The following is a 13,351-nucleotide window of genomic DNA, read 5'->3' as shown; positions in this document are numbered from 1 at the left end:
ATTGTTATGCAATTTGATGACTTTAAATCTTTTGTGGAAAACAAGAGTTTCACGTTTGATAAAATTTTGTAGGACAATTCTGAAGGGCTGGACAAAATAAGTTACTAAGGTGTTCGGGTCATATTGACCGGATTTAACATTCGATTTTCGCTGCCGTTTTTTCACCAAATATAAATGTTCTTGCACTCAAAATTATCGTCAAGGCTTATATTTTGTGAGTCTGGCTAAAAATCTTGCTGTGGTTGGACTTGGCCGCTCAGAACCGGTGCCAAAGGACCAAGGTTTGACCATTTTTGCAAGAGCATTTGTAAGAGCAAAATGCATTTGTTGTGAATTGTGAAACATAGTATTTTGCATAAAATGCATGGAAAATGGTATCTAATCAACTGGTTAGATTTTCAGGGCACTACTGGTTACCAAGTGGCCAAGGGGCCAATTCCGGAGGCCATTAAATGGTTCCCAGGGCATCCGGAGTGGCCTATTTATGTTTTCAGTGGAACCAAGCCGTGCGACACATAAAAGGTTGCAGAATTTTGTAACAGATTGATCCAAGACGTTGCTATCTGAGTATGGCAACATTTCCCATATGGATTCCCATGGCAGATTCCCTGGAGGGTCATGGGAAAGTGGCCAATTCATTCATTTGATAGAACCATATCATGCGACCTATCAAAATTTTCAGAATTTCACACAGTATTCATTAGAGATGCCTTCGTCTATCTAAGGTAGCGTTGGCCACCTATTGGTTCCGTAACCGATTCCGGAATTCCCGGAGAAGTGGTCAATTCATTCATTTGTTGCAATCATATTATGCGACACATCAAACTTTTCAGAATTTCATACGTAATTCATGAGATATTCACTTAGTTATCTAAGTCCATATTGGTCAACACAGTGGTTCCGTAACAGGTTCTTGGATTCCCGGAGAAGTGGCCAATTCAAGCATTTGATAGAACTGAGCCGTGTGACACATCAAAATTTTCAGAATGTTATTTTTAGTTATCTAAAGTAACATTGGCTACCTAGTAGAGATGGTCGGGTGTCGGTTTTCGAACCCGAAACCCTGACCCCGGGCTCGGGTCGGGTTAGGTAGCGTTTGGGTTTTAAAATTTAAAATTTTTCGGGTTCGGGTCAGGTTTGAAGGCTATAAAATTATCGGGTTCGGGCTTGAAAAAAATTGGGGTTAGTCGGGTTTGGGTCGGGTTTGGTGATAATTATGAGTAGTACCATCCAATAAAAATTACGCCCCTTTAATCAATAAATTATAACTCTTATCCGCCCACTTTTTATTTTAGCTTTTAATTAAATAATATAAAATGCGCCCTAATGATTCTGGAGACATAACCTAATTCTATTCACTACTCAAAATTCTTCACCAACCGTCTCGTGCAATAGAAATTGCGCCCCATAGGGCATCATAGTTCAGGAATAGTTTCAAATTTATCATTCACTCCCATAAGGGTTTCATAATTTTATAATAATTACGACCCTATTATTCAGGAATTAGGACAACTTTTCTGCTCACCTACTCTTATTGAATAGTATTGTATAACGGAAAATAAGCCCTTATGATTCTGGTATTAACTTCTCAAATATTGCCCTCAAGTTCCAGAAATTATGATTTTTTTCGCTCACCTCCCAATTGTATAAAATCATATTAGGAAAATTACGCTTCTAGGGGTCAAGGGTTCTGATGATTTATTTCATTCACCTCTCACAAGGGTACTCTTCCAATGAAAATTGCGCACCGTTCATTACACAACAGAGTGCTGTTACGGAATGAGAAGTACTCCCCTGTGATTCAGGAATTATGACATTTTTCCGCCCACCTTCTTAAGTTGTATCATATAATGGGAATTGTGCCCTTATGACCTTTGCTCCAGGTATTAAGTTTTTTCATGTTATCATGTTACACAAATTGCGCCAAAATAATCCGGGAATTATGGCATTTTTTTCGCCCATTTCTTTATTCAGTATTATCGTGTAATAAAAATTGCACTCCTATGGTTCAGAAATTATAACATTTTTTTCAGGTCAAATCCCGTTATTGAATATTATCATGCAATGCAAGAAACGCCACTGTGATTGAGTCAAAGGGTTCTTTTTTCTAATAAATTGTGCACCCTTATGGTCCAAAGATAATGATTTTTTGATCACCTACTTCATTGAATTATATAATTTTATGCAAATTGCGCCCCTTTAGGTACAGTAATTTTTTCTTTTTTTTTTTTCAAAAAAAGAATTCATGACATTTGGTCGAAGGGACATTTGGTCATTGCTTTAGGAAGCATATGATATTTGATTCAAATGATTTTAGTCGAAAATATAGTCAAACAAGGTTTTTTTTAGATTATTTTACAGTGTGTCATTTGTTATCAACCGTTTGGGTAACAATGAATTTGTGTAGTGGAAAGGCAAGCTGATGGTTCAGATTAATTTAATTATTATATATTGTTTATTCTGTATTGTAGAAATTATTTATTATATGTCTAAGTGTACGACAAACGTTTGTCTCCACGGTTCAGTGTTTGAGTGATGTTTATTTTACGCTGAGTAGCTGAAGGTGTCTTAATTTATTTATTTTGTTGTTGATTCCGATTGCATTTTATTTATTATCTTTATTATCTATTTATTCATTTGTTTATTTACTTATTTAATTATTTATTTATTTATTTATTTATTTATTTATTTATTTATTCATTTATTTATTCATTCATTTTTGTATTAACAAATTTATTTATTTCCCTGATTTTTTATTTAAATTATTATTCAGATTGTTTATTTATTTTCATATTACATAAATTTCATATGAGGGGATCGCAGCAAGCCGTGCGCGCGGGCGGCTGCGTTTTAAATTTTCTGTCACGTTTACCTCGGTTTTGAATTATTTTGAATTCGGCTGGTGTTAAACAGAATCGGCTGATGGTGCTATGCCACTTGCCGATGTCCTATGGATTTTTTTTACGTGATAAAGGTGTTTTTCTTCGCAGAGTTTTAATATTTAAGATAATTTGTGTCGTTCTGTGTGAAAAAAATTAGGTGACTCTGATGGCTCGACCGGTGCTACGCCACCCGAATAGTTTTTTTCCGCATCCTCGTATTTGGAATCTTTCAGAACTTAGCTTGTGCTTTGAAACAATTTTTTCAAAACAAAACTTTGCGTAGTAAAATTTGTAGGTAAAAATCAACATTAGTGCAAAAAATGTGTATCGGCAAAAGTGGAATAAATGTGCATCTGACGTGTGATCGATCGTGAGCGTTTTCTCGCATGAGTGAAAAGGGATGGAGGCGCAGTAGATGGAAGCTTACAGGACGATGACAGCTCCACCGTGGTCTTCGATAAACTTAGTGAGATTTCTCTGATTATTTTTGTTATTGTTTCAAGTTTTATTTATATATCAAAACAAATAGGGGAAAGTGGTCCAAAATGCCACTTTGAGAATTTGTGGCGTTTTCACGTATGTTCGTTGTGGTTCACTAACATACACTAGCCTAGGCTTTAGAGCCAGGACATACGGGAGAAATACCTGTGTCCCATCCTAGGAAAAAGACAAACAACAATGGAGTGCGCATTAACTTTCTTAGCAACGCCACTCCCAACGATTTTGCCTATCTCCTTAAAAGAAACGGGTTGGTACGGTTGTCCCCGTTTCTTCCCTCACAATATTTCATTTTTTCTTCTGTCTATCATGTTATTCATTCGTGAATAATCTGATCGCTGAAAATTTTCGAATTACCTTCAAACCCCAAGTCTGCACAGTGGGCCTGGCCATTTTAATATTTGTATCAAATCATTGATATGCTGCAAATATTAATGATGACAAGAAAATACTGGAAGAAATTTTAGTATTTCTAGGATGCTTTTCAATTTTGGCTGTGCAAGCACTTAGAATAGAATAGAATAGAATATTACATAAATTTCATATGAATTTATTTACAAAAAAAGGAAAACAAGTGTAAGGTTAAGAAATGTTAAGGGTTTGCATGTAGCCCAATCGGAATTTTAATTTTAAGAATTTTGTTGGTCACCTTGATAACTTAAACATGTTTAGCGTGTAAGAAACTCATCGCTACCAAGACCCACTCATCATTAAAAAGGAAGACGACCCTCTGGGGGTCGCGACCCACAGTTTGGGAACCTATGATCTAGTCAATTCAAAAAAAAAAAAATCCGATGCGTGCAGATAACTTAGCACATGAATAGTGAGTGTATAATTTGGTATAAAATTGCAATCAGCATCTTACCTGGCATGTCCTCGAATATCTGTTAAATCTTGATCACCTCCACGCTTCTATCAATAAAGCGTGAAAATATGTGACAGTCATGTAGTACGTACAGTGAAACCTCCATGAGTCAATATTGAAGGGACCATCGACTCACGGAAATATCGAGTCATGGAACAGCAATCCCTTGGAAAGCTGATTCTAGGGACTATCATAGTAACCATGAATTTGTTTTCAGTATGGTTTCATGAGTCGATATCGAATCATGGAACATCGACTCATGGAGGTATCACTGTACAGTCGCCTCTCCACATCTCGATATCGAAGGGACCATCGAGATAGGGAGATATTGAGACAAAGAACAAATGTTTTATGAATACTAGATTGAAAATCACTCCGTTACCAGGAAAATAATAAACAAGCAGACGTTATCACGTGTTCCAACATTGTTTTGAATCACTAAAACCTAGTCTAGTCACCTTTGATTATGGTCATATCGACATACGGAGAGGTAATTGAGAACAAAAAATCAACAGCTTCACATCGAGATATGGAGATATCGAGATAAGGAGGATATCGAGATACGGAGAGACAAAATGTATGCAGATTGAAGGGACCGAAGAAATCATCGACATAGGGAGAGATATCGAGATATAGAACATCGAGATGTGGAGAGTCGACTGTATATGTATCACAGCCTACCTGATTGAAAAATATTGAGCCACGTAACTTCAAAAACAATTATTTTTGGAGTCTCTCCAATGGACCAATGCATGAGTTCACTAGTTTGACTTTTGAGCGGTGCCAAATTCACTAGTTACCATGGTCACGTAAATAACACGGCACCGCTTAAACGTCAACGAGTGAACTCGTGCATTGGTTCATGGACCGATGCACGAGTTCACTTATCTGACGTTTGAGCGGTGCCGAATTCACTCGTTTCCATGGTCACGTAAATAACACGGCATCGCACAGAAAGAAAAATCCTTGTAAATTTCAGCGTAAAATCATGCACATAAAGGGAATGCCAGATATGTCGCAAATTTACATGTCACATCGTGTAAAAGTACAATAACATCATGTAAGTTTCCGCTACACATCGTGTAATCTAGCATGGACTCTAACCGATTACGCGACAATTCGCTTAAATTTACATGATGCTGATGTAAGTTTACACGATGTGTCATGTAAATTTGCGACATATCTGGCATTCCCTTCATGTGCATGATTTGCGCTGAAATTCACATGGATTTTTCTTTCTGTGCGCTCGAACGTCAAATGGTGAACTCGTGCATTGGTCCATATCATCCAAAATAACTTAATTTTCAACATAATGGGGCTAGACGGCCACCGATAATCATTTTTCACTGAAAACGTCTACCTACGTTCCATCTGCTTCTGCCCAGAAGCTCATTCCCTCGTTTCATGGAAAACGATACTTTTCTGTTTGCTGAGCTATGACCTTCCACTTGATCCGTTGCAAATGGCTGGCAATAATCCTCGTGACTGCTGACTGCGAAGTATAATTAATTTTTACCCTTGTTTCACTCTCGTCTTTCCATATTTTTCCTTTTCAGGAAATTGCAACAGTATCAGTAGCGGCTCAGATTATTAGCTCTAGGTAGTGGATACTACAGACGGCAAGTTCTCTTTTGGATCGTACAACAACCTCGCAAGCAGCTCAGCTCTCGGTAGCTCAAATTCGGAACCAGTTAGTAGTCCCCACCCACTTTCCTACCAAATCCCCAACCTCCTTCGCCACTTCTTCCTCGAATTTCCCATAAGAGCGGAGGTCGGGTCACCGGATCCCCCCCTCAGTTGCGAACCACCCACACGTGCCATCGAGAGGGGAGCAGCATAACTTTAAAGTGATGTAATAAAAGCACAATGTCAAATATTGACATATCGACGACAGTAGCATGGACAAATACTTGCCAACAACTGGTACGACGACATCTAACGGTGGTAGCGGTTCTGATCCTGGCCATCCTCGGAAGTAGCACCAAGGAGCTGGGCGTCTCGGCCGAGGGCAATATCGGTGAGTAGCTTTTTCAATCGCAATCGCAATCGTAGAAATATGGCGTTTGATCTGAGGTGGATTGTTTCTCGAGACGCAGCAGTGCGCCTGCTCCATTTCCGTCCGAGGAGTTTACTGGAATTTTCAACAGCAACAGGTTACACCGTAGGAAAGACCGAGAAAATTCAGATTGAGCAACATGATATGATTATTACATTTTCCACCGTGAATAGAACGAATGGCATCAATTTACAACTTGTCACTCCCAACCTACATGGGGAACCCGGGTATTTGCTCCAATATTCTACAAATTTCTACGTGATTTCATGTGAGATACAAGGCACGAACCGTGACTATGAATATTACCTACAAGGCGGCAGTGACGACGATGATAACGGTGAGGACGACGACGATGACACGGTAAAACCTCATCAATTATTCATCTCTTGCTCCAGAATGGCGGCATGCGTACTGTTATGCGCCGCTCTGAATAATTAGACTTCATCATCCTATCCGTCTTCATTTTCCCGGTGGAGAACATCGTCTCGTGGCACTGGAAATGGCTAATGTTTGCCATACAGAAGGAGGATTTTTTTCACATGAAGACTTGCATAATCTGATTTTTAAAAACGATATTCTTCCTGGCGTTGCTTCCCAACTGGAACAGAGCCTGCTTCTCAGCTTAGTATTTTTATGAAGTCCATGGTTATTAACACTTCAGTCGTCGCGCTGTTGTATTTTGTACAACACTGGTGAAAAAAACTCGCTTTTCGGTCACAACAGCAGCGTGGTGGTTCTGACGATGGCAAACCACGCGACGACTGGAAGGTTGACTGAAAGTCCTGGGAAGTCGAGAAAAATCGTTTTATGAAAAAAAATCCTCGATTGACTGGATTTGAACCCACATCCCTACGCTTGGTTTTGCTGAATAGTTTAAGGCCCCACTTTACGGTTCTATGAAAATCCGCAACATCTATTCCACCTCTTCATCAACGGAAAATCCCAACGGAAATCATCAGAAAATGCAACTATTTCTAGTAACATGTCTTCCTCTAATTTTGAATTTTTAACTGAGAAATTGAATCAAATGATTGACGCAATGTTCTAAACCACCACTACGGCTAATGCTGTCCAAGTTGGTGTAAAATTTATTAATATAATTTTCTCTAATGTATCCAATTTTTTTTAGATGGACTGCTCATTCTTTGACTGGTAAAGAGTACGAGCTGTTTAATTTTCTTACAGCTAATAACACACATATAGCAGTTATTACTGAAACTTATTTAAATCCTCGCTTAATTCAATGTAATCATCATTTATAGGCGTATCAACTTTTTTCGTTATTTGAAACCAATTATTTTGAAACTTTAGATATTTCTGTTGAAACACTGCTTGGTAAATATATATTCATAGTTGCCTATTTGCCTGTTCAATGCACTGGGTAGCAAGTTAATTTGCTTCAAACTGACTTGCAGAAATTGACTCACAATAAATTGACTTTCTCATTGATGATATTCACGCAAAACATCGCTCATGGAATAATTCGCGAAGCAATTAGCTGCCTTTCCCAAACTGTAATTATTAATTTTATTTATTTATTTATTTATCACCGTCTTGAATTAAAAATAAATTCCCCAGACTGTATCTTACTCTAAGTTCCGTATTCTATTTTTAAAATCAAACTTTGAAATATTGAAGTCGAACACAACACTCACATTATTGAACGCACGAATGCTGTAATTAGTAGTTGCTTAGAGAAGCCTGAAGGGTATTATTCTTTATGGTAAAAAAGATAAAACTTTGTGATGTTTCCATATGCGGAGAAAACGAACAAAGAAAAACTAAAGCCCTAAATGGTTTGATTTAATTTGGTTTTTATTAAAAACACGATAAAGATTGTTTTGCATTCATTTTGGTAAATTTCCCTGCTCAAATAACAGCTTATTTAAAAATGAACTTATGTTTAAAAAATATACGATTAAATTTCAACCTTTACACTTTTGTTCATCGTTTTAATGTCAGGTCAAATTTTCAGCTCATTTGATAAAAATTTCAGTATGCTTCAAGTTGAAAATGTGTTTTTGGGCTTATTTCAAGGTTTGAAAAATCATAACTAGCATGTGGAAATTCAAAACTACTTGCTATTACCACTATTTGAAAGCTAATTCTATTCTGTTAAAGTTTGTCGAACACGCTAACAAGATTAAATTGAGTTTTAACATTGTTTGATCCAAATTTGTACTCCGTAGTACCCAGAAATTACAGTTTTCTCAATATACATGGAATATAAAATATGCATTGGTATTATTTTTTCAGGCCCTAGTCAACGGGAATCAAACATAATACATTTATGAATTCATTGACCATCATCAGATTACATGTTGCTAAACTTTAGCAGCTAAAGGCAATAAATTACAATAAATGCCCAAAGATCGAGCACCGCATCGCAACCTGATGATAGTTAAATCATGCATGACACATGTACCGGAAACGAATGAATTGAACAAGTTAGCATGGACCAATGCACGAGTTCTTTTTCTGACGTTTGAGCGGTGCCGTGTTATTTACGTGACTATGGCAACGAGTGAATTCGGCACCGCTCAAACGTCAAATTAGTGAATTCGTGTATTGATCCATTGCTTTTTCTTTCCGAGTGATGATTGTTTTGATAGCATTTCACTGATCATTTGAAACGATTTGAAAACAATCATCATCATCGACTGAACTGAGAAAAGGCAGTGCTAACGTGTTCATTTTTTGTATTCATTGAAGCTCACGGTGGTGCTCTTGGCTCACCCACAGTGGATTTACAAATGTGCTTCATAAATACCTATTTTTTTACAATTTATTTTCGTAAGATAAATGGTTACTTTGAACGGGATTGACTTTTAGATATGCATTGTCATCATGTCTGGAAATTAAAAATCCAAAATTTTCATTTTCAGCCTCAACCAAACTATGTTAAAACTTGCTCCAATCATAAAATTGTGTTCGGCAAAAGTTCGTAGAATTGGATAAACTACTATGTAGAAGTATTTCCGATAAATTTTGAAGTTTCGTTCGGTAGTCATGATTTTTTAAAGCTTGAAAATAGCCCAAAAACACATAATTGATTTGAAGCACAACTAAATTTACTCTAAATTGAGTGAAATTTTGGCCAGAAGTTCATTTCGCAATTAAAAATCAAAGTATTGGTTGACTGAGGAGTTTCCAGACATTTTTGAAAATATGAATAGGTCTAGTGTACACGATGTTTTTTTTATGAACGGTCCCAATGTTTACGTTTCAAAACAACCCGGGCAATATACCCCTCCCATAGAAAAAAGGTCCACAGCGTTGTAGAAATGTTTCCAAGGAGAATTCCACCACCTGTTAATCTTATACAATAGTAAATAATGGGCTTCATCCCCCCTGAGGCTTGCTTATCAAAAGCAAAATTTTAAACTAAAAACCTGATTTTCGATATTTTTAGAATTTCTATTGATTGAAAGAACATATATGCGCAACATCATTTTTTCGCGAATATTTAAGATATGTAGTCGTATTTACGTGTGGAAGAACCCTCAATCCCGTGAAAATAAAGAGGGGCGTATTGTCCCGTTGGGGTGTATTACACCGAGTTACCCTAACAGACGAAAAACAAGTGAGAACCTGTGCAAATTAATTTCTTTAGAACGAAACGCAAGTCATGCATTGAAAGTGTGTGCCATGGTGCGTTTCCTAGGGTTACCAGACGTACTCTTTTTAGACTACATGTACTCTTTTTTGCCTTAAAAATTTGTGTACTATTCTTTTTGCCAAATGGGCTAAAGTGTACTCTTTTCTAGTTATTACTGACGATCGCCGAGTAAATCAAATAATCTTTTGAAAAAAACAGATGTTTCTCATAAAAAACAGGATATCCTACGATTTTCGTTAAATAATAAAGAAACGAAAAACCAAATTTGGTACTATACCATTTGATTCTGCTAGTTTGCATCCTTTGACAGATACGCGTATTTCGACCTCAACCTTCAGTGTCGTGTACTAGACCCGAATTACGAGTACACGACACTGAAGATGGCCTTACGGTTGAGGTCAAAATACGCGTAACTGTCAAAAGGATACAAACTCTAGCGGAAATCAATGATGTAGTACTAAATTTGGGTTTTCGATTATTTATCGGCATAGAGATTTATTATCGTTAAATAATAGCTGAATTGGATTGGAATAATTAGCTCAAAAATGATTAGAATGTATTCAAAAGTTCATATATCTCACTAAATATAGAAACAAGAGACTAGCGGTTATAGTTTCCTGTACAAACAAATATTGTTCTACATTTGTTAAAGAAAATTCTTACTAAAGTACCAACAAAATATTTGATAGACTATAATTTTGCCAAAATTTGAACGGCTATATGTGTGATATTCGTAATCATAAAAAATATATAAATAATTCACTAAGTATCAATGTCCAGTATAGTAATCAAGCATATTATGGGATAAGCGAATGAAATTTAGATTATAATACGTGAAATCTACTTTAGAAAAGTAAGACAAACTTAACTGTGAATGTGGGAAAATTGACTTTGAATGTGATTCTGACATTTGTTTGCATTATTATGGTGAAAAAGACGTATTTAGTAAATATTTCCAAAACGTTGGAAATTGCACTTTTTTCGACAATTAAGTTAATGTGAGCAACGACTTAAGATTTAAACAACACAAACATTATCAAAGCAAATTAAGACAAACACGTTAGTTAAAAATAAGTAATTTCACAATTTGAAGCTTTAAGGATAAGCGTACTCTTTAGTACTCTTTTCGAGTGTTGAAAAAATGTACTCTTTCCGGTGAGAGCAAATATGGTAACCCTAGCGTTTCCCCACAATCACATTTTAAGCATTGACAACAAAAAAAAAACAAAACTTTGAACTGTTTTAGTTGGTCTTCAACACATGTAGGTAGAACCAGGGTTGGGAAAAAATCTGAAATTCACTCTACAGTAGCAAAGCAATGCCAATCACAGTCAGCGAAGCCAGTGAAACTCACGCCCATCGCTGCTGTAGGCAAAATGCCTTGAAAATTGCAAAACACCCGTTGCTAAGGGCAACCCAAAATTACTGTAGAAAAATGTTCTATTTCCCGCTGCATTTCCCTCATTTAGGCATTCCCACGTGTAAACAACGATTTTCCATCAAAACATGTGTCGTCATTCTTATCGTCAAGCATGAGGCCTTGAGGAAGGTAAAGGAGAGCAGGCCTTGCTTTCTTTTGCACTCGTTCGAGTTTGCGATAGGAATGACGTCACTGCCAAATGTCATTTTTCGGAGTATAATACCTTGCTTCTTTTTACCGTGGATTTAGAAAATTCGTGCACCCAACAGAGGCTACTTGATGAGATTCACGTTTTTGAACACGTATATGGCAACCCCAATCCCACCTAATGGATTTGACAGCAGCCAAGATCATTTGAGTATCCGCATTGAAATGCATTTGAGTATCCAACGGTTGCTAAGAACATGTGGGATTCGAAAAGATGGCGACGCCGCATACTGCTGTTTTTGAACTACTGTACTGGGAGAGCCACGTGATTTTCGCGAATATTCAAGCCTGCTACTATTACCATTCCCAGCACTGCACACTGGTCCAGGAAGCTAATTTAGGCGGACATGAGGTTTTCGTCTAGATTTATTGATTTTAGAGCCATAGTTTCTTCTGAGAATATGTTCAGAATTTTCAGTACTACAAAATGTACGAATCAAAAATTTTTTTACGGTGATCGCAAAAGTAACTTATACGCCAACTTTTTTTATTTTAACGAATCGTAAGTTGGTATGTTCAGCAAAGTTGTAGCAAATGATCATAGAAACAACTTTGCCCAACAAACTTTTTCTCGGTTTTGCTTAAGAGCCGAGATAATTAAGTATTTTTTTATTAAAAAATCGTTTTTTTGCTCTTAAGTGTTTTATTTTTTAGTTTTATTGGCCTACTATGTTCTACAAAGTTTTTATACTTATCATTTGCTACAACTTTGCTGAACATACCAAACTTGTATTTCTTATGGTTTTCATGTTATTTGAGTTTTTCATCTTAAAATTAGCTATTTTGTATGCCTTGTATCTTAACTATGAGCACCTCAAAAAAATATGTCTTTCCACCAAATGATTTTGCAGTCTTTCGAGTACATGTGAGCAAAATTTGAAGAAGATGATATTTTTCTACCTCGTTTAAAATCGATTTTACTAATAGACGATATGAGATAAATCCATATTTATTGAATACTAGTGGTCCCGGCAAACTTCGTCTTGCCATCAAGTAGGCTATTGAAAAATGTCCCACACAAATTGACAGTTTCATCCACGCTCGTTTTTTTCAAATTTCCCGGTAAATATCCTGGGATTTTTATACACACAAACACGTCGGAACTCTTAACGAACAAAACGGAGAAAGAATCATTCAGATCCGTTCACCCGTTCGCAAGCCATTTCGTGACATACAAACACCATTCCATTTTTATTTATATAGATTCATACATGTTCAACTCACAAAAGTCATGGCTACCTAAGCACATCAAACCAAAGGAAACACGTGTATTTATGTAGAAAGATAAAGTACATCGTTTTTCAGTTGTTTTCGACTAACTTGGAAGCTTCTGCAAGAAATTTATCGTCTTTTCCTCTACCAATATATAATCTATTCCTAAGCAAGATTATCCGGTTGGAAGTCAACATAAGCCGTATAAAATACATATACAAAATTTACAGTCCGATTGAATTCTGTGGCATGATTTTCCCAGAATCTTCTGATGGATTCCATGTTTCATGTTTTTCTTTGGTAATGCCGGACAACACCAACCCAGTGTGCACTGGGTAGAACCTGAGACGAGACTCGCGAAGACGGTCTTCTTTTTCTGTGATTGCTGAGTTTTTTTCTTATTCCACTTTGTGTTTATACCAATTATGCGCATACTGTTCAAATCCACACATGAATCTCTCAGCAAAAAATGATTGAGTTTGCATCACATCGAATCATAAATAGCCGTTTGTGTAAAATTTCATGCCAGCAAACGTAGCAGACATTAGAAATAATTGATCTTCTGCTAAGATTTATCAGCAACTTTGGAAAA

At 36.6% G+C, this 13,351-nt stretch overlaps 1 protein-coding gene across 5 annotated transcripts in view; it reads left to right on the top strand.

The window, feature by feature from the left end:
- The window catches only part of LOC5566917 (receptor-type tyrosine-protein phosphatase-like N), a 131,752-nt gene that overhangs the window by 25,524 nt on the left and 92,877 nt on the right, over positions 1–13,351 (top strand). For all 5 annotated transcript variants that reach the window (XM_021846029.1, XM_001651281.2, XM_021846030.1 and 2 more), the window contains one exon: positions 5,802–6,262. In XM_021846029.1, the coding sequence (XP_021701721.1) occupies positions 6,112–6,262 (151 nt within the window). In that variant the 5' untranslated portion in view covers positions 5,802–6,111. The remainder of the gene's footprint in view (positions 1–5,801; positions 6,263–13,351) is intronic.

This window comes from Aedes aegypti, chromosome 2 (assembly GCF_002204515.2).
Source record: "Aedes aegypti strain LVP_AGWG chromosome 2, AaegL5.0 Primary Assembly, whole genome shotgun sequence".
Taxonomy (NCBI): Eukaryota; Metazoa; Arthropoda; class Insecta; order Diptera; family Culicidae; genus Aedes; species Aedes aegypti.
This window is presented reverse-complemented; position numbering and strand designations above follow the sequence as displayed.